We start from the raw sequence: 22,020 nt of genomic DNA, 5'->3' as shown, positions 1-22,020 counted from the left end.
TCATTAAATGCTTTCAAGTGTCTCTGCGCCAGAGCCAGGGTCACCAGCTTTGTCCGTCCTGTGGGCGCATTTGTGAAACTGTCATGGGCACTGCGTCTATACTGCAACCTGTCTTGGACCACAAGCTCTTCTATTGACTACAATAAGACTCGTGTTTCAAGCCTAATTTCATTGAGGGGCAGGGACCCTGTGGGAGCCAGAGAACACCTTTGCAGGTGTATGTGTATGCATTGGTGCCACATTGGAATAAAGAAAATTAGGATGAACTTGAAAGCTTAATGCAGAAAGGCAAATATGAACTAATAGACATTGCCTGCGAGGATAAGGCCCACTACTGGAGTGACAGGGATGGAGCTTGTTGTTGTTTAGTTGTTTAATCGTGTCCGACTCTTCGTGACCTCATGGACCAGAGCACGCCAGGCACTCCTGTCTTCCACTGCCTCCCGCAGTTTGGTCAAATTCATGTTAGCAACTTCGAGAACACTGTCCAGCCATCTTGTCCTCTGTTGTCCCCTTCTCCTTGTGCCCTCCATCTTTCCCAACATCAGGGTCTTTTCCAGGGAGTCTTCTCTTCTCATGAGGTGGCCAAAGTATTGGAGCCTCAGCTTCAGGATCTGTCCTTCCAGTGAGCACTCAGGGCTGATTTCCTTCAGAATGGATAGGTTTGCTCTTCTTGCAGTCCATGGGACTCTCAAGAGTCTCCTCCAGCACCATAATCCATAATTCAAAAGCATCAATTCTTCAGCGATCAGCTTTCTTTATGGTCCAGCTCTCACCTCCATACATCACAGGGATGAAGCTTACTTAACAGAAATAGACTAAACAGGAAGGGTGGAGAGTTAAAGGATGCATACACATGCAAAGAAATCCATGAATTTGAACATCTAGGTCAAATTAAAAGAAGAGGAAAATAGTGGTGCCATTGCAGGAGTGTGCTACAGACCACCAAGCCAGGCAGAAGTCTTGGGTGGTGCCTTCCTATATAAGAGTACCAACTGTGGAAATTAGGCCTTTATGTAATTAATTAAAAAAAACCTGTCAACTTAAACAATGGAAAGGCGATCTGTTAGTATTATCAATATATTTTATATGTCTTATTGAATGCTGCTTTGAGGGCATTTTGACTGAAAAGTAGTGTGTAAAAATATTGTAATACCCGTGTGTGTGTGTGTGTGTGTGTGTGTGTGACAAGACTTTGAGTTTTGAAATACAGAGTTTTTGTCGTGGGATCACACAAAGGCCTGCTGTGGACTCCAATCAATATTAAACATTTTGTCCGTAGCCCAAGTTTAGAAGTACTACGTTCAGAAAGACTTTAGATATCTACCTCATGTTTCATTTGCTTCCCAAACGTTCCTCCAGTTCTACACAGTCATGCTAATGTGCTGCTTTTGTTTTTTTGGTGGTGTTTCAGGTGAGTAAATTGAGAGAGAAGCTCCAGGAAGCAAAACAAGAACGAGAACAGGAGCAGCACAAACACACAGCCTACATATCTGAACTCAAGGCTAAACTCCATGAAGAGAAAATGAAGGAACTCCAGGCTCTCCGAGAGGTACTCATTCGGCAGCATGAACAAGAAGTGGCTCGTATGGTGAAGATAAAAGACAGTGAGATCCAGCGATTGCAGTCCACGGTGAATGTCCTGCGGGACGGGGCAGCTGACAAAGTGAAAACTGCCTTGCTCAATGAAGCCAGGGAAGAAGCCCGGAAATCATTTGATGGTGAGCGTATAAAGATGCAACAGGAGATACTAGAACTGAAGTCAGGGAAAAAACAGGTGGAAGAAGCCTTGAGTAACATCATGCAGGCAGATAAGATGAAGGCAGCTGACCTGCGCACAGCCTACCAGTCCCATCAAGACGAAATTAATAGGATAAAGCGTGAATGCGAGAGGGACATCCGTAGGCTGGTAGGTTCACCCAATATTACCGTGCATCTGTCTAGTTGAATATTCCACTATTTTTAATTGCCACTAGTATAATTGTGTGTCATGTCACAGTCACTTGCTTTCCCCCTACTTTATTTTGTAAATGAATGGATGTTAATCCTGTATTGTAACTCAGGGAAAGGAGGGCATTTCTTATTCAAGTCTCTTTTATTTCCTCTGACGAGTGGCACACTTAGCAGATCTGATTTTGCATCAATCAAAGCAGCTATCTGCTCACAATTGCTTTACGTTGCCGTTCATGAGAGTTTTGAAAGGAAGTCAATTGTTCTCATATCTGGCTAATGCTAAGTAAGTCAAAAGAACACATTAAACAAAAAACAGGACTTAAGTTTATTCCTTTCATAGAAGCAGCCCTGGCTGTAAATCCAGGACAGTCATACCTCGGGTTGAACGTGCTTTGGGTTGAGCATGTTCGAGTTGCGCTCCGTTACTTCCAGGTTTTGCCACTCGCGCATGCCCAGATGCTTAAAATGACGTCACACGCATGCGCGGAAGCGGCAAAACACGACCTGCGCACACGCAGGCGCGCCATCACTTGTTACGTTCGCTTCAGGATGCGAACGGGGCTCCGGAACGGATCCTGTTCACATCCCGAAGTACCACTGTACTACAGTGGTACCTCGCAAGACGAATGCCTCGCAAGATGAAAAACTTGCAAGACGAAAGAGTTTTTTGTTTTTTGAGTTGCTTCGCAGGACGAATTTCCCTATGGGCTTGCTTCGCAAGACGAAAACGCCTTGCGCCTTTTTCTTAAAACCATCAATGCATTCCTATGGGAAAACGTCAATGCATATCCTATGGGAAACCGTGCTTCGCAAGACGAAAAATTCACAAGACGAAAAAACTCGCAGAACGAATTAATTTTGTCTTGCGAGGCACCACTGTACTTATCCTTTGGCATGATTTGGCTAACATAAAGTATTGGTAAGGCAAAGTAACATTCGGTTTAATGGGAAGTATTTGGAGGAATCCACATCGTGTTGCTTTCTAACTCTTCAAGATGGATGAGATACGAGGCAAAGAGAGAGTGATTTTGGCTTTGGAGAAGGATCTTGGTGTCCAGGCAGGCCACACACAAAAGTTGCTGCTTCAGAAAGAAGCCCTGGATGAACAACTTGTTCAAGTCAAAGAGGCAGAGCGGTTCCATTCCAGCCCAAAGAAAGAGCTTCCTCCCTCTGTGGGAGATATGATGGAACTTGTAGGGAACCAGGTAAGAAAGCTAACTGTTTTTTACATGCGTATGAATCATAGAGTTGGAAGAGACCACAAGGGCCATCGAGTCCAACCCCCTGCCAAGCAGGAAACACCATCAGAGCACTCCTGACATATGGTTGTCAAGCCTCTGCTTAAAGACCTCCAAAGAGGGAGACTCCACCACACTCCTTGGCAGCAAATTCCACTGTCGAACGGCTCTTACTGTCAGGAAGTTCTTCCTAATGTTTAGGTGGAATCTTCTTTCTTGTAGTTTGGATCCATTGCTCCGTGTCCGCCTCTCTAGAGCAGCAGAAAACAACCTTTCTCCCTCCTCTATGTGACATCCTTTTATATATTTGACGTGGCTGTCATATCACCCCTTAACCTCCTCTTCTCCAGGCTAAACATGCCCAGCTCCCTTAGCCGTTCCTCATAAGGCATCGTTTCCAGGCCTTTGACCATTTTGGTTGCCCTCCTCTGGACACGTTCCAGTTTGTCAGTGTCCTTCTTGAACTGTGGTGCCCAGAACTGGACACAGTACTCCAGGTGAGGTCTGACCAGAGCAGAATACAGTGGCACTATTACTGCCCTTGATCTAGATGCTATACTCCTATTGATGCAGCCCAGAATTGCATTGTATGAATGTTAAAGTTATTTTAACAACGTGGTGATTCCCTGCTAATAGATTGTAATCAACTCCTTTCAGAGTGGGGGGATGAGTTATCACCTTCAAAATACAAATAAATTAAATTATACTTTGAAAATGGAACATTCAGCTTTGCTTCCATCCTTCAGATAACTTTACTGCTAGAAAGAATAGTTCAGAAGTACATTGTGCATAGTCTATTTTTATTGTCTCTGTGTTGCCCGGGTGGTGGTGGTGAGGGGACTGCAGGCTTAAGCTGAGACGCTGCCTTTGTTTTCAACACCAAGCCAGATCATGTCTTAGTGCAAACAAGCAGATGTGGGGGCTCTAAGAGAGGAGATTACCTTTTTTGCTCCTCTGGTTGTAATCCTGCTGTGCTTTTGGTAAGCTGTGATGTGGCTTAATGTATTGTTCAAACCCTGGCTTGTGGTTTAGCTCACTTCAGACACACAGGCTGTGATCCCCAAAACTTTGATTTCAGGACAGAGAGCAAACCCAGCCTCTGTATAGTCATAGCTCCAGAAGAGAATACACAAAGACTAGCACCAGACCTATTGTTCTCCTTCTTGCCCCCTCACCGGTCTTGTCTGCTCACTCGTCTGCCTGCTCAGTCCACCCTGCCCCTTCCCTGTATAGCTCTGCCAAACCATGGCCCAGGCGAGCCACAAAGGAACAGGGACAACAGGCCCGGTCACTTCCCCAGCAAACCTCTTGCTCTTTTCTTGCTTCCCTCCCCTTCACCCGCCAATGTGGATGCAGACAAAATGGTGGCCTCGGGTGCACAGGGAAAATGGAGCAAGATGGCTGCTTGGAAGCTGCCCCTGGCTGTTCCTCCGTGGCTCTCCTGAACTCGCCTGCCTGCCTGAGCTGCCCACGTGCTGTTCTGTCCGGCAGCCACACAAATTGCAGCCTGATCACAGCCTTGTAGTTTTATTATATCTGTTATTTTACTGCTTCTTCCTACAGCAGCTTTCCTATCTTCTCCCCTTCCTTTTTGTTCCCTATTAATTACAGTACTATTTTTTTAAAATAAAAAATACCCTAATTTATTTGAGTGCACACTCTGGCCCTTCACCGCCATGTCTCTTAGAATCATAGAGTTGGAATAGACCACAAGGGCCATCGAGTCCAACCCCCTGCCAAGCAGGAAACACCATCAGAGCACTCCTGACATATGGTTGTCAAGCCTCTGCTTAAAGACCTCCAAAGAAGGAGACTCCACCACACTCCTTGGCAGCAAATCCCACTGTCAAACAGCTCTTACTGTCAGGAAGTTCTTCCTAATGTTGAGGTGGAATCTTCTTTCTTGTAGTTTGGATCCATTGCTCCGTGTCCGCTTCTCTGGAGCAGCAGAAAACAACCTTTCTCCCTCCTCTATGTGACATCCTTTTATATATTTGAACATGGCTATCATATCACCCCTTAACCTCCTCTTCTCCAGGCTAAACATGCCTCTTCCCGCAAACCCCTCTTGCCACTTTTATTCAGGGCCTGATGATTTGCTGCTTATGTCGCCATAGGTCCAGCCAAAAGACAGTAGCATGGCTGGGGCGGGGGGCAGAAATGGGCGAGGGTGGGGGTCTGTGCCCCTGAGGCCAGCCTCAAAGAAGGCTGAGGCCAGCTGGTGGTCTCTGCCCACTGTTTGAGAAAACACTACCTTCCTCCATCTATTCCACGTGCTTTTTTACTTTTCTGTAAAATGAAGTTATGCCCAGTTTTGTGCTGTAATGTAGCCTTTTATTTTCAAGGAGCAACATATGGATGAACGAGATGTGCGCAGATTTCAGCTAAAAATAGCAGAACTCAGCGCTGTGATTCGGAAGCTGGAAGATAGAAATACACTTTTAGCAGATGAAAGGAACGAACTAGTAAGTAATTTTGATGTTTTATTTAACAACATTTATATGTGGCTTGGTTGTAGTAAAACCTCCAAGGGGTTTACAAGAAATATTAAAATTATCAATAAAACATTTAAAAACAACTTACCGTATTTTTCCATGTATAAGACTATATTTTTCCCTAAATTTTTGAAATTTAAAATAAGGGATCGTCTTATACACAGTGCATAGTGCATTTTCTTAATTTTGAGTCCCAAAAACTAGGGGGCGTGTTAGGGGGCGTGGAGAGCAGCTCTGTAGAATATCTTCTTTATTCTATCTACAACTATTATACAACTATATACAGAGCTAAATGAGGTCTAAGCATAAAGAATGCTGAACCGCACTGAGTGCCTGCAGCTGCTCTTAGCAGCAACCTTATCTAAACACACAATCTCTAACACTCAGTCTCTCTCTCCGACACACTGACTGACTGACTGGCTGACTGACTGGCTGACTGACTCACTGACCGACTCACTGATGTGGTGCTGGAGCAGAATAAGTAGAGAGCAGAACACGCCTCCTCCTCTCTGCAGAATCAGCAGACTCCTGGAGATTCTTGGATATGGGAGGGGTGAAATCTCCTCATGTGGGGTGGGAGCTCCACAGCTTTGAATGTCCTCTCCCAAACTGCCACCCACTGAGGGTCCGAAGGTGGAGGAACTTCCAGGAGGGCCACCTCTGCAGATCTTGGCACCCGAGAGGATCCATAGGGAAGCAGGCAGTCTTTGAGGTATTTGGGACCTGAGTTGTTTAGGGCTCTAACGTGAGCACATTCTACACCAGCTGGAACTTCCAGACCCAGGGCAGCCCCACAGAAGAGCACATTCCTGTCCAGCCAAGGCATGGACGACAGTGGCCAGGCTGTCCTCGTCCATGAATGGCGCCAGCTGTCAAACCGGATGAGGCTGGTAAAAGGCCTTCTTAGCCACATAGGACACCTGGGCCTCTGTTGACAAGCTACCCACTTGCAACCCCGTGCAGAACAGATCTGCTTTAAAAACAGAAACAAAAAAGTGCAACTTTTTTTGCAGCTGAAGCGGTCTCGGGAGACGGAAGTGCAGGTGAAGCCACTTGTAGAAAAAAACAGAAGGCTGAACAAAAAGAACGAGAGCTTGCTGCAGAGTATACAAAGAATGGAAGAAAAACTTAAGCGTCTTTCTAGGGAAAATGTCGAAATGGTAAGCAGTCGTCATCTTCAGGTCACAGATTCTGATGATTCGTTTGCCAGTTGTGAGAAGGATGACCAGAAAGTGCTCTACTCCCTTTTTGCTTTTATAGCCAGTAATATTATTTACTTATTTAATAAATTTTATATCCCATTTTCTCAGAAATCTTTTCCATAAAGTGGTTTTCACTCTATCTAGTACATTTTTACAGGTGGGAAAGTCCTACTGCAGATTTTGATTCAATCTGCTTGATTGGCACATTGACATAATTCATATTTTTAAGGTATTTTCTAAGAGGGTTGGGTAGCTCAAAAACAGAAATTACAGTTGTTCTTTTTCTTTGGGAGCATCTTCAAATCCAAGAAGGATAATTAATGAAATGAGTCATTACCTAATGTGTAGCCAAATACTGTATGTAGTACTTTATAACATATGGCATGGGCAGGCAAACTAAGGTCCAGGGGTCAGATCCAGCCCAATCGCCTTCTAAATCCAGCCCGCAGACAGTCCAGGAATCAGTGTGTTTTTACCTGAGTAGAATGTGTGCTTTTATTTAAAATGCATCTCTGGGTTATTTGTGGGGCATAGGAATTTGTTCATTTCCCCCCCAAAAAATATAGTCTGGCTCCCCACAAGGTCTGAGGGACAGTAGCCTGGCCCCTGCTTAAAAAGTTTGCTGACCCCTGACATATGGCCTGCAGAGTCAAAATGTAACACATTCTGGACTGCTCATTTTCAACTGGTCAAGTGGTCAGCTGCTGTGTCCAGCTGCTTACCATGCTGTGGGCTTGAAGAGGAAAGGCATCAGCTCAGCCCCAGCCCACAGGATGTTACCCAACTCAGGGTGCCGTCACCATTGTCCTCGCCATTTATTTGTATGCTGCCTACGGGTGCTCACATGAAAAAATCACATCATTCACTAGTTACAAAATACAGCAGAATCTAAATAATATGTTAATGAAAGCATCTCATTAAGAAATAGTCAATAAAATGGAAAAATCCGTTATAATTCATGATAAGATCTAATGACAAAACACGAAAACGTAATAACAAAAACAGCAAAAGTAATTAAATCTGGGCCACACAGTAGTTCCTAAACATCCTGTGTAGACTCATGGTCAGAATGGTCTCTGGTACCTCCTGCAGCAGCTTTTGTAGCTGGAAATGGTCTTGGCCTCCCCTCTTTCAGCCCAGATGGAAATAGGCCAGCAAAGATGGGAACAGACCCCACAGGACTTGCAGGTAAGATCTCAGCATCTCTAGAGTTTGAGCCGCGAACCCCATGGCCCAGTGCTGAGAGGCTTCTTGGGGCTCTGCATTCAGGCTCCAGAATCTTCTTGGGCTTAGAGGCACATAAAGAAACTTTAATGGGCACTTCAAAATACCTATTTCACAAAAGGAAAGCTGGTGATGCTTAGGACCCCTACTCCAAATTACAAATCACCTACCCAGTATTTACCGTATTTTTTGCTCTATAAGACTCACTTTTTCCCTCCTAAAAAGTAAGGGGAAATGTGTGTGCGTCTTATGGAGCAAATGCAGGCTGCGCAGCTATCCCAGAAGCCAGAACAGCAAGAGGCATCACTGCTTTCGCTGCACAGCGATCCCTCTTGTTCTGGCTTCTGAGTTTCAGAATTTTTTTTTTCTTGTTTTACTCCTCCAAAAACTAGGTGCGTCTTGTGGTCTGGTGCGTCTTATAGAGCGAAAAATACGGTACTTAAGATTGCTGAAATCAGATTTTACAAAGTCCAGGGTACACATATGACCACGTTCAACTTTATCTTTTCCCAGTATCTTGAATCCCAAGTTGATGTGGTCACTTTCACCCAAGACTCACACTTCTGTCATGTGAAAGGGATAATAGCACCGGTTATTAGCAGTTGCTTTGTTTAGGATTACAAGTCATTTGGTCTCACTGCTAATGTTGACGTTTTCACAGATGTGTTTTACTGTTTTCTCTTTGAACGATAATGTTTAAATTCATGATTGGCAAGGATGTTTACCAACCACCTTTTTGTACTAGTATTGTTTTGGCTGGAACCAAGGAGGGTGTGAGAGTGCGAGATTTGGTTGTGTTAATGAAATTATATTTTTTTTTATAGAGAGAAAAGCTATCTGCTCAGCCAACAATGAGGAGGCACACATCATTGAATGACCTTAGTAGCACACATGAAGAACCAGAAGTTGAATTTCTTAAATTGCAAATTAGAGAACAACGGCATCTTATTGATGATCTGACAATGGTAATATGCAGTTACTATTAATCTCTGCTTTGGCATTCGTTTCTTATTCCCTTGGAGAGACATTTGTAAGAGCACATGGTCACTTGATCCAAATACAGTGGTACCCCGCAAGACGAATGCCTCAGAAGACGAAAAACTTGCAAGATGAAAGGGTTTTTCGTTTTCTGAGGTGCTTCGCAAGACGGATTTTCCTAAGGGCTTGCTTCGCTAGACGAAACGGCCCTGCCTCTCATGTCATGGCGACGGTCACTGCACGCATGCACGCACGCTCGCTTCCCCGCTCCTCCGGCTCCCTCTCACCTTCCGGCTGACGGCTCCTCCGGCTCCCTCCCACCTTCCGGCTGACGGTTAGTGCCTCGCGCCGCTGCCCACCCCCCTCGCGCGCTCCCCTCAGAGAGCCGTTGCTGCCAGCGCCTCTCTCTCCCTGGAGTCGCGCTCCTGAGCCCCGCCGCCCTCCAGCAGCCACATCGCACGGTGGCCACAACGCCAGGTGAGTCTGAGGTACCGGCTGCAGCAGCTGTCCTGCTTCTCCCCGCCCCTCCCCGCCGTTGTCAGTGTTTAAATGCAGTGGTGCTTCGCAAGATGAAAAGACTCGCACAACGAAAAAACTCGCGGAACGAATTAATTTCATCTTGCGAGGCACCACTGTATAGCATGCATTGTATTTTGGAACAGCCTCCCCTACCCAAATTCATGTTCTTCCTTGTCACATCAGCCATGGAGGAGGAGCAGGGGAAAGTGAAAGTGCTGCTTTCAAAGCATTGTATTCTTGGCAAGGTATAACAGAAGGCTATGTGTTTGGGGGTAAAGATCACAAATAATAGTAAAAGTTATATCTACAAGCCCAAAAGTGAAGTGGGCATGTAGTATCCCCAATATTCATTTATATTCCTGCATGTGGATGTTTACAAAGGGCCGTTTGAAAATTCTGTGCTTCACTTTGAAGTCCCAACAATCAGGGCTGCAAAGGGAACAATCACCTGACATCACAGTGAGGTTAGTTGATTAACAGGTGAGCGGCCTTCCTCGCTGTTAACATTGGCCTGCCAAGGGTGGGGCAATAAGAACCTGAACAGAAAATGTTCCCTACTCCTGAATTAGAAGGAAATAATCTGTTTGTCCAGTTTTAAGCCCATCTCCTTTTTCATGTTTTCATTTCTGTTTCTCATAACTCATGAATCTGTCTCATAAAAGAAGGAGCGGATAAGTGAAATTATCCAAAATCTCTTTCCATTTCTCATGGCTTGTCAGCTGTGTACATTGTTGATTCGCTGTGTTTCTCCCAGATTTTACTCTGCGGCAACTACCGTATTTTTCGCCCTATAGGACACACTTTTTCCCCTCCAAAAATGAAGGGAAAATGTATGTGCGTCCTATGGGGCGAATGCAGGCATTCGCTGAAGCCTGGAGAGCGAGAGGGGTCGGTGCGCACTGACCCCTCTTGCTCTCCAGGCTTCGTGCAGCTCTCCGCAAGCTGTGGGAGCCTGGCGATGGGCTCCCACGGCTTGTGGAGAGTTGCCTGCATGCTGAAGCCTGGGCGCGCTGAGCTCAGCACGCCCAGGCTTCGAGCTTCCCACAGCTCTCCGCAAGCCGTGGGAGCCTGGCGCTGGGCTCCCACGGCTTGCGGAGAGCTGCCTGTTCTGGGGGCTGGGCTCAGGCTTCCCCCGCCCCAGCCCCGTGCCTGGGGGAAAAAAAAATAATTCCCCCCCCTTTATTCCCCCCCCCAAAAAAACCTAGGTGCGCCTTATGGGCCGGTGCGTCCTATGGGGCGAAAAATACAGTATTTTAAAAGTTTGTATTTCAGAAGAAGAAATGGAAACGGGGTCTTTAACTTTGCTGTGCGGCATGTTAGAATTTTAGATTCCACACCCATGATTATCTGTTATGTATTTTGAATATATACTAAATAAATTATTTAAAAGACATTCCTTGCTCTAGGAGCGGGATCGATGGTTACGCTCCAGGAAACAGAAGACGCAGAATTTGAAACCCACAAAGGTGAGTGGCATTTTTATTGAGACTAAGGGATAATGGTTTTTCCAAACATCTTTTCGATATTAAAATTATGGCAATAAAATAAGAAAAGCAACTATTGCCATCACCATTAATAATTAATTTTAAAAACTACAAAATGCTGATTTTTTCACAGCTGCTTCTTGTTATTTTAATATATGGAGATGTCAAGTATTTACCGTATTTTTTGCACCATAGGACGCACTTTTTCCCTCCTAAAAAGCAAGGGAGGGAGAGGCTGCACGGGGCTAAAGAGGAAGCCAAAACAGCGAGCGGGATCCATCCCGCTCTCTGCCTTGGCTTCCTCCATAGCTGCGCGCAGCCCCTCTGGCAAGCACGGGGCTATGGATTCTTTAGCCCTGCGCAGCATCTCCTGGCAAGGAGAGGTTGCACTGGGCTAAAGAGGAAGCCAAAACAGCGAGCGGGATCCATCCTGCTTGCTGCTTTGGCTTTTGCCATAGCCCCGCTCAACCCCTCCGGCAGGGAGAGGTTGTGCGCAGCCTGTACGCTGCTCTTTGGGGCTGGGGGGAGGAATTTTTTTTCTTGATTTCCCCCCCCTAAAAACTGGGTGCGCCCTATGGTCCGGTGCGCCCTATGGTGCGAAAAATACAGTAACTGCAGTGTAACCTGGAAAGTACTGCTGAAGGCCTGATGGTGGCACTTTTTCTTAACGTTCTGTTTTGCACAGCTAAGTTTGCAAACATGTGCACACTTATCTGGAAGCAGGTCCCAAATAACACAACGGGGCTTCTTCTGAAACAGTTTAGTTTAGTTATAAAATTTATTACCCACTTTCAGTATTAAACAATCCTAAAGCAGGGTACAGTACAGATAAAACTCTATAAAGTCTTGTAATCAATCAATACATAATGAAATAGTAAAAAAGGAAACAGGTGACAGCACGTACACCGTTGTATATTCTTTGTTTCTTTTTTCTTTTCCTTTAGATTAGTTTGTTTTTTATTGTAAAGTATTATGAAAAGTCTTCATAAAATCTTATAAATAATAGGTATTGTTTGAAGCGGAAACATAATTCTACAGCACTGAATATGAGCAGGGTCAGGCCAGGATATTTCTCTGCCCCTCCCTGCCAGACTCACCTTCTGCCATCTCTGGAGGTGGCCCAGGAAAAAGAGGAAAGGAGGCTGGGGGGGGGGCACACAGTGGGGGGGGGCACAGGGGGGGCATGGAGGAGGAGGAGGCAAGTGGCACGCTCCTAGGGCCTGGTTCTGATTGCTTTGCCTCGCCTCATGGGCCAGCCAGCTCTGAATGTTGTAAAATGCAACTGGGGTTTTTTTGGGGGGGTGAGTTTGTTTCTCAATGAATTTCTAAAATGGAAAGCTTTGTATCTAAGCCTGGATGGATGTCACGTGGGTTTGACTAACCTTCCCAGACTTGGAGGATCCTCTTCCTATCTTAGGCAAAAGAGGCCAGTTATGTTTAATCACGTGTGTGATGTACTCTGCACATGAGCAGAGGTTATGGCTTCACATTTTCAGGATTGAATCATGGGTTGCAAATATGTTCTTCTGTGCTCCGGCTCAAGTGAAACCATCATTTTTTTATTCCATCATTGGCCGGAATATTTAGTATGTTTGATTTGGAGAAATAAATGTTTGGATTAATGAGAAGTTAGTTTGATTTTTGGACGAGGGAGCAAAACGGCAAGCAAAGGGTCCTCACATTTTAACATTTGTGTGTGTGGCTCCATAGCAGGCGCAGGGCTGTGGGGGCTGTGGCCAGGCCTAGACCTAGAGACCGCTGAGGGGAGGAGGAGGGAGGCCTGACGTGGCTCTTAACTCACCGTGGGGAGAAAGCGGGGTCCACTCAGCTGGCCAGCTACCCACCCTCCAGACTGAGAGACAGACTGTTCATGCACTCCCTCAGCACATGCCCCAAAAAACCTCTGGACATTTTTCAAAATTTAAATCCACCCAGATGGTGGTTTTGCCTTTGGAATCCCAGGCATGTTCAGGGAAATCTGGACGTATGGAAACCCTGGGGCAGGGGTCTGCAACCCACGGCTCCGGAGCCGCATGTGGCTCTTTTACACCTTTGCCGCGGCTCCGGGGCAGATACTAGCGAGGGGAGGAGGTGCATTGTGCGGGCGTTGTACTGGCTGTGATGTCACATGGGGGCGGTGCGTGCGTTAGTCACGCACCGTCCCGACGTCACCTTCCCGCCCGCCCGCCACATTGTAAGGGGCATGTACGCTGGTCACTGTTTTGAAGGGGAGTGAAGAACACACACACACAAAAAGGTAACTTGTTAATTTAACATTTATTTCTATGAGGAGGAGTAATTCTGAGGGGTCAAAGAAGTAATAAAAAAGTGACGAAAAAGCTATTTTTATAATGACGAGTTTTGCGGCTCCCAGTTTTTTTCCTTTTGGAAACGGGTCCAAGTGGCTCTTTTTGTCTTAAAGGTTGCAGACCCCTGCCCTGGGGGCTGCATGCCAGTAGCAGAGAGGGCAAAAGGCCACTGAGCAGTGGATGTAAACGTCATACCATAAGCTAGTTTCTACGCGCACTCAGGAGCCCTTCTCTAATCTCTATCCAGGCAAGGAAAAGCCATTATCTGAGTTCTGGGACACACTCCAAACAGCCATGGTGGTTTGAATCCCCGGGACAGGGTGAGCTCCCGTTGCTCAGTCCCTGCTCCTGCCAGCCTAGCAGTTCGAAAGCATGCCAGAAGTGCAAGTAGATAAATAGGTACCGCTCCGGCGGGAAGGTAAACAGCATTTCCGTGTGCTGCTCTGGTTCACCAGAAGCGGCTTAGTCCTGCTGGCCACATGACCCGGAAGCTGTACGCCGGCTCCCTCGGCCAATAAAGCAAGACGAACGCTGCAACAGTGGATCTCAGGAATGATACAGCCACTGTGTATTTCCTCAGGCACATTGCTCTCTCTGAATTACAGAACTGGAGAGATGGAAGAGACCCCAAGCGTTATCTAGTCCAGTTCCCTGTAATCCAGGAATCCTGCCCACAGCCATCCCTGGGCGGGCTCAAACAGCCAGATGAAATGACCCATTGTTCTACAAAAATATATACATTCAAGAATTTGTACATTATAACATGTTACAGAAATGATTAGCAACAACAAGTTAGGATATCTATTCAAACCTGTATACAACAAGTTTGGATATTTGCAACCCCAGAGTTGTCCGCGACTGGACTTAATGGTCAGGGGTCCCTTTACGCTTTACACACACTCGGGAGCCCTTCTCTAATCTCTATCCAGGCAAGCAAAAGCCATTATCTGAGTTCTGGGACACACTCCAAACAGCCAGGAACACTCAAGAAGGGTGTGCAAGGCCTGGGGAAAGAGCAAAAGGCTGGCTAGAGAGTCCCAAGGCCCAGCTAGGGTGGCCTAGAGGGCCATATTTGGCCCCTATCCCTGAGCTTCCCCATTCCTGGTGTAAGAACTAGCTACTGTACCAAAGTAAAGAGCATTTGCCTCTGACCCCCGTGATGGGAGGAGAATCCTTGGTTTCTAAGGAATCATAGACTTGTAGAGTTTGAACGAACCCCAAAGGTCATCTAGTTCAACCCCCTCAACTAAGCATCCATGACAGATAGCTATCCAACCTCTGCTTAAAAACCTTCAATAAAGGAGAGTACACAACCTCCCGAGGGAGACTGTTTCACTGTCAAACAGCTATTACTATCAGAAATTTCTTCCTCATGTTTGGTTGGAATCTCCTTTCTTGCGATTTGAATCCATTGGTTCGGTTCTTCCCTTCTGGAGCAAGAGAAAACAAGCTTGCTCCATCTTCCATGTGGCAGCCCTCTAGATATTTGAAGATGGCTATCATGTCTCTCAGTCTCCTCTTTTCCAGGCTAAACATGCCCAGCTCCTACAACTATTGCTCATAAGGCTTGCTTTCCAGATCCTCTTGGTTGCCCTCCTCTGCACATGTTCCAGCTTGTCAACATCCTTCTTAAACTGTGGTGCCCAGAACTGGACACAGTATGTCAGGTGTGGTCTGACCGAGGCAGAGGAGAGTGGTACTATTGCTTTCCTTGATCTGGATATTCTACTTCTGTTGATAGCATTAGAATTATTTTGCTGCTGCATCACACAGTTGACTCATGTTAAGCTTGTGGTCCACTAAGATCCCTAAGTCCTTTTCACATGTTTTACTAGTAAGCCAGATGTCCCCCATCTTATGCATCCTGTTCTTCCTGCCTAAGTGTAGAATCTTACATTTGTCCCTGTTGAAATCCATTTTGTTAGTTTGGGCCCAGTTCTCCAATCTGTTGAGGTCATTTTGAATCCTGATTCTGCCTTCTGCGGCATTCGCTAGCTCTCCCAATTTGGTGTTATCATCTTCTGCTAATAATAATAATAATAATAATAATAATAATAATAATAATAATATATTTATACCCTGCCCATCTGGCTGGGTTTTCCCAGGCACTCCAGGTGGCTTCCAACAAAATATTGAAAGTACAATAAAACACCAGACATTAAAAACTTCCATAAACAGGACTGGCTTCAGATGTCTTCTAAAAGTCAGATAGTTGTTTATTTCCTTGACATCTGATGGGAGGGCGTTCCACAGGGCGGGTGCCACTACCGAGAAGGCCCTCTGCCTGGTTCCTTGACCAGCACCCCCTCAATTCCTTTGTCCAAGTCGTTTATAAAAACATTGAACAACAATGGGCCCAGGATGGAATCCTGCGGCACCTGCTTGTCCCCCACTTGACAAGGAAAGTGGCTGATCAAGGGGGGAGTAGTCACTGGGAGGGCAGCCATCTCCACAGCCAGTAATATGTGATGGCCTATGACCCAAACATTAATAAACTAAATCTACATCTCAGCCAGTAGAAGGAGCTCTGCTGTGGCAGCTAAGGAGATGGGGGATCCCGAAGCTTGTGACCATGGTTAGAGAAAGTTGGCCTCATCAGACATCCTATGAAGAGAGTGAGAAGGGATTTGGATGTCTGTGAATCTGTCAGTAAAGCTCTTTATTTGCGCGCATGCCTAGCCATACGCTTCCCTGTGGAACCATGAAGGGAGATGGGCAGGGAAATAAACATTAAGGCTGCAGTCAGTGTTACTAAGTACCTTCAGTAAAGCACTTTTCCACCAACTTTAGAATATTTTGTATTTGCTCTACCTTCGTATTTACTTCAGCAGTCAAAATGGACATGCCAAGTGCTTAAACAGATTGTTCATTTTGGGAGTTTGGGGCTACCAGAGCGAGAAACAAGATATTAGACGGCAAGGTGCTGTCCCCTATTAATTATGCAGTATTTCTGGGGACTGATTAAGTTCGGCAACCAAGGTATCACTAATTCTCCATGATAATAGACAGCACTTCTGAGAACAAGCCCCTTTGGTACCCTAAAATTGATCTGACCCCGAGGACTTGAACTTGTTTAAGGTGAATAGGTGCTTTTTCCTTGTCAAATCTGAAACTGCGGTACTGACACATCCTACAGAAGTGGGTAGAGCTGAAAAGCAACCTTCCCAGTAAGTGCGTCACGGCTGCTTACTGGGAAGGTTGGAGGGGTTCTGGGCGCATCAGATTGGTTTCACCAGTGCAGTAACTGCACTAACCTTCCCGATACCTCTCTCCTCCCCGCCCTCCAAGCAAGAGGAGTTGTCACACCAGCTGGGAGACTAGCATTGTGGCTGCCCACCCCCACCCCACTGGCTGCTTCTACTTTCATGCTGCCGATGCAAGATTGCATGTAATTCCCCCTCTGGGAGAATAGAAAAGCAAAAAACGGAGTTGAGCAGTTCCGGCATCTAATAGTTGGCCCTTAACATTTCACAATCCTTAGGAAGCAATGATACTACCCAGTGGCGTAGCGTGGGTTGTCAGCACCCGGGGCAAGGCAAGTAATTTGCGCCCCCTAACCCGTGGATTTGCGCCCCCTAACCTGTGGATTTGCGCCCCCTAACCCCCAGATGTTGCGCCGGGTACGGCCGGCCCCCCCTGCACCCCCCACGCTACGCCACTGATACTACCCCTTTCTCTTGTTCTGAGTATACATGAACAACAACCCCCCCCCAGCATCCCTCTCCAGCCTCAGTTTGCTTTGATCTTTAGCTTACCTGATACCATCTCTACAGGTGTGGGCTACTTGTCTATATTTACCGTTAGTGACTTTCACCTCTTAGGCACTCTCCCTTGCTTTTTTTATTCATCTCCCCACTAAACTTTTTATGCAACCACATTGGCCTTTTTTTATATTTTTCCTATTTTTTTTTTGTTTACTCATCCCCATCCCCCGATTATGCCTTTGGTAACATTTTCTCCAGGAACTCCCACTCATCTTGGCCTCCTTCCCTCATTAATGAACCTAGTCTTTCTCTGAGCTTATTAAAATCAGCTTTTTTCCCCTGAAATCCAAGCAACATGTTTGCATTAAGATCATAAATTCCAGCATTACAAAGTGACTTCCCCCAAGTGTTCCTTTTAATCGTTCCCTTGCTTACGTGTAAGAGTACCAGGTAACAGTTGCTATGCTTGCTTTCACTGGGCACTCTCTTAATTGCCAAGGGAAGTTTGAAAGTAGCAGGCTGCTGGCAGCTATCTTCGGTTTCCCGGAGCAGCCCTGAGGGTGGAGCTCTTTGTATACTTGCGTAGCCATGGATATTTAAATCTTAGGAACTTTGGTGGGTGAAATGGGTAGAAAAACCTGTCCAGCATGTCTGACTTTACGATGGAGTAATGGAACTACAGTGTTCGGAATTTAGACACCTCGTGGAACTATTTGCTGCTCTGCAAACTTAATTACGATGCTCTACTTTTTATAAACAAAGTGCCCGGTGTCTGCATCATTAAGATGGAATACATATTTCTCGTCTTGTATTTTTCTTTTTTCCTCTGTCTTTGTGCTCTGGTATGCCTATATTTTTCGGGCTGCCAAGAAATGACTTACAAGCATGACGGTAAGAAACTCTGAGCTATATGTTCATATTCTTGCGATGCTGAATTTAGTTTGAGTTTCTACCCTGTTACTTCGTTAATGACGTAAAAAATGTAAAGTGAAGTATATGAAGTTACTGAAGTTAAAAGATGAGAAAAGGATGTTTGTTTTTTACACAGTTTAGCTCCTGTTACTTACTTACTTATTTATTTATTTAATTTATATATTGCTCTTCATAAGATTTCAGGGCAGTTCACAAAATAAACTGCTAATCATTCAGTTTTCAATGATGTTCAGACCAGTTCTTGTGCAAGAAAATCCCTGTGGATTTTGCCCTTTGTCTTCAGAAATAAGACATCATTCGCTCATAAACAGCTCTTATGCTTTAATCAAAGTGGTGTCGCCAAGTGGTGAAATGGATAGCATATTCTAAACCTTTTTGGTGGCTCTCATAAATTTTCTGCGGATCTTCTGGGGTGATGCTTATAAAATGTATGTTGCTGCTTTGTTTTGAGAAAATATAAACACAAAGGGTACAGTGGATGAATTTTGACGAAGAGAAGAGTTGTTAAATGTTACCACTACTGGTCTACCTATTTAAGTGCTTATCTGATGAATACGGAACAGTTGCATTGTAAATTACATTGCAGGTGTTGCATAAATCCCATGGTGCACTTAACCTCATAATAATGGTGGTGTGTTAATTTTCATTTTAATGAATACGTTTCTCTTACACGGAAATAGTCTGTGTGTGATGCTTTCCAAGAATTTTTCATATACTGTAAAGCATATTAATTGGCACTCAAACATTATGGGCCATTGATTAATAATGTAGAGAGGAGGACCATTGTGTGCGTTTTGGGGCTTGGAGGTCCTACCCCTCTTGTCTCGAGCCCTTTTCTGCTTTCTTCTGCCTCTTCACTTCTTTGCACAGCTGCCCTGTTTTCTACATTGCCAAGTCTTTGCTTCCACACGAATAAAAATAATAACTACTTTGTTAGCTGCCCATACAGTTATGTTAAAGGTGTGAAATACAAATTATGTAAATATAAAAAACCCTCTTCATTCTGACACATTTCTAATTCCTAGTCTTCACACTCCCATTTACAATTTCTATTCCTGTGTGCATGATCTCCTCCTCCAAATCACTTTTTGAAGTGGGCTTACACATTCACACATACAAATAGTGTCCTCCAGGCACAACAGCACTTCATGGCATTTCTAGACAGCAGTCTAGATTAGGGATTAGGTGCCTATGGGAGATGGTGCTATTTAAAGGGCTAATCCCCACCACAAAAGAATTCCTATAATTATCTGTTTCTTGTTGGGCTATCAACACTAAAGAGCAGTTTAACCAAAGAACTACAAGACACAATTGTAAAAACTCTTTTTAGGAGGCACAGTTTTACTTCTGAGTTATAAATATGGCGTTATGTGCAACAAAACACAGAAAGGCTGTTAGAAATATTTTGAAGCTCTAGTTCTGTTCTTTCTTTTGGTCGTAACACATACTCTGCTTAAGGCAGGGGCGTCTTACTCATAGCAGCTAGTGGCACAGGGCGAGAGAAGCGTTGCAGTTGGGTTATTGCAATGCACTTTTTGTGGTTCAGAAGCTGCTACTTCTGCAGAATATGGCTGTTAATGTCTTCACTGGGATATCAAACTGCACACATACTACACCAATGCTAAAAGAACTGCACTGGCTGCCTATTAGCTGTCAAGATCTTGTTAACATATAAGGCCTTGCACCACTTTGGATCAGGTTATCAAGTAGATTGCCATGCGTTCACTGAGAACATCAAAGGAGACTCTGCTGGCCATGTCGCAGCCTGCAGACTACAATCAGTTTTGAAGTGGGCCTTCTCTGTAATGGTTCCTGTTCTCTGGAATACCCCCCCCCCCCGGCACTCTAGGGACTCAGCTACATTAGTAAAGAAAAACCATTTTATATGCGTTATAACACTGTTACACCAGATGGTGCTGAGGAGTCCTGTCTTCTGTCAACATGATTTCCCTTTATGAAGTTTACAACGGGTTTAACTGAAACTCTTTTTAGATGTGTCTAGATCCAGCCTAGGAGACCAAGTATTGCATTTCAAGTGCTTACTGAAAACATATCTTTGTGTGTGGGCATTCTACAACTGTTGGTTGCTGGATTGTACTGATTTTTATTTTTAGTATTTTATAGGCAAAGAATTAATTAATTAATTTGGTGCTATTTATATTATTTGTGTGCGTGTGTGTGTAATATTTATCGAGAGTTTTAGAGTCTTTGACTCCTTAATTATGGGGTAGCCAATACGGTGCCCGTCAGACATTCTTGGACTGCAACTCCCAGTAGCCTCAGCCAGCAAGGCCAGTGGTTAGGGTTCATGGAAGTTGTGCCAGGTTGTTCACCCTTGCCTTGTGGGTAGCCCTAACTATAGGAAGCCAACCTAACCTAGGCTGGTACAAGTTATCTCTGTTCCAAACTCTGTTCAGGAGCCTCTGGCATGGACTGGGTTTTGAGGCTTGGGCCCTAAGTCACAAGGACAGGGCTTGGAATAGGTGTAAGTTATTGGGACTTACACTGGCACAAGCGTAGACCTGGTTGAACCCCATAGCAGCAGGGAAAGCCCAAGATGTCTCAAACTCTCTCATCCTGGGGGATCTTGGGTTTGGATTGTTGCTGATCACATTGTGGAAGAGGACATGGAAAATATTTCCCTATGCCTTTGCTTGAGAGACTGTGGCTGAGGTGCATAGTTTGTGGATAGTTATTGTGGTGCTATGCTGAGGTGGGACTCCTTTGGCCTCCGATTGTTGTCACCTTCCTTAAAGACAGAAATAAAGGCCATTTGATACAGCTCTTTTAATAGCTTGCTTGTCTATAACAAAGTGCATTGGTCTTATTTCAGAGGCATGTTGTGGAGACATTTTTTGGATTTGACGAAGAATCCGTGGATTCAGAAACATCATCAGTAACTTCCTATAATACAGATAAAACGGACAGGACTCCAGCTACACCAGAAGAAGACTTGGAAGATGTAAGCACCTGTGACTTTGATATGGCATACTGCCATGGACTGGTTGGACGTAGAGGAATGGTGGGAGGCAGTAGCTGGGGAGAAGGCTCAGAGCCTGGTGGGACAAGGGGGAGAAGAGGCATCGGAAGCTGCAGAGATAACAGGGCTGGGTGAGCGGGGGGAGTCTGTGAGAAGAAGTCCCAAATCAGAGGCAGAAACTGAAAGTTAGGTGCAATCTCCGCGAAGCCTCCGGAGCGTGGAGGGAGCGCTCCCTCTGCGCTTCGGAGGCTTCGGGTTGCTATCGCTGAAGCCAAGGAGCCTGCATTCGCTCCATAGGACACACACACATTTCTCCTTAATTTTCAGAGGGGAAAAGGTGTGTCTTGTAGAGCGAAAAATACAGTAAGTCCAGTCACAAGCAACTCTGGGGTTGCGGCACTGATCTCGCTTTACTGGCCGAGGGAGCCGGCATACAGCTTCCGGCTCATGTGGCCAGCATGACTAAGCCGCTTCTGGCGAACCAGAGCAGCACACGGAAACGCCGTTTACCTTCCTGCCGGAGTGGTACCTATTTATCTACTTGCACTTTGACATGCTTTCGAACTGCTAGGTTGGTAGGAGCAGGGACCGAGTAACAGGAGCTCACCCCGTCGCTGGGATTCGAACCGGCAACCTTTCAGTTGGCAAGCCCAAGAGGCTCAGTGGTTTAGACTACAACGCCACCCGTGTCCCTATTATAGGAAATAAAGATGGCTGTTACCAATGTAATAATGAAAGAGATTGGAAGCACCAGTGTAGGGGAGAGATCTGGTGTGGTAGTGATGGCTGGTGTCAAAGTTGGATTGGGGAGACCATGTTCCAGTCCCCACCCAGCCATGAAACTCACTTTGGGCATCACCCTTTTGCAGCCAGTTCTGCCCTGTAGGATAAAGGGGAGGGCTGGAGACACTATCGTTTTAGCAAGAGTGGGATATAAATCTAACAAACACATAAACAACATTTTCAAGTTCACAGCAAGGCCTTGTCCCTTTTATGAATCA

At 45.4% G+C, this 22,020-nt stretch overlaps 2 protein-coding genes across 8 annotated transcripts in view; both read left to right on the top strand.

Moving 5' to 3' along the window:
• JAKMIP1 (janus kinase and microtubule interacting protein 1) overlaps window positions 1–22,020 on the top strand; it is a 75,858-nt gene that overhangs the window by 17,826 nt on the left and 36,012 nt on the right. For all 7 annotated transcript variants that reach the window (XR_014501967.1, XM_083398972.1, XM_083398973.1 and 4 more), the window contains exons 3-9: window positions 1,415–1,909; window positions 2,949–3,158; window positions 5,537–5,656; window positions 6,700–6,846; window positions 8,937–9,077; window positions 11,016–11,075; window positions 20,873–21,001. Coding sequence is in view for 6 of the 7 variants with exons in the window: in XM_083398972.1 (XP_083255098.1) it covers window positions 1,415–1,909; window positions 2,949–3,158; window positions 5,537–5,656; window positions 6,700–6,846; window positions 8,937–9,077; window positions 11,016–11,075; window positions 20,873–21,001 (1,302 nt within the window). In the remaining variant the exon portion in view is untranslated. The remainder of the gene's footprint in view (window positions 1–1,414; window positions 1,910–2,948; window positions 3,159–5,536; window positions 5,657–6,699; window positions 6,847–8,936; window positions 9,078–11,015; window positions 11,076–20,872; window positions 21,002–22,020) is intronic.
• LOC310657923 (uncharacterized protein) lies at window positions 17,846–21,001 on the top strand. The gene is made up of 2 exons (XM_083399190.1): window positions 17,846–17,997; window positions 20,873–21,001. The coding sequence occupies exons 1-2, from the start codon at window positions 17,892–17,894 to the stop codon at window positions 20,902–20,904; spliced, it is 138 nt and encodes a 45-aa protein (XP_083255316.1). The 5' UTR covers window positions 17,846–17,891; the 3' UTR covers window positions 20,905–21,001.

The sequence above is a fragment of the Podarcis tiliguerta genome (genome assembly GCF_965153285.1).
Source record: "Podarcis tiliguerta genome assembly, chromosome: 9".
NCBI lineage: Eukaryota > Metazoa > Chordata > Lepidosauria > Squamata > Lacertidae > Podarcis > Podarcis tiliguerta.
The sequence above is the reverse complement of the archived record's forward strand: the minus strand, read 5'-3'. Positions and strand labels throughout refer to the sequence as shown.

Bases quoted from the DNA above. Each gene is read 5' to 3' on its own strand.
- LOC310657923 (XM_083399190.1), top strand. From the start codon at position 17,892: ATGGAATACATATTTCTCGTCTTGTATTTTTCTTTTTTCCTCTGTCTT. The intron at 17,998-20,872 runs GTAAGAAACTCT...GTCTTATTTCAG, and splicing joins AATGACTTACAAGCATGACG to AGGCATGTTGTGGAGACATT.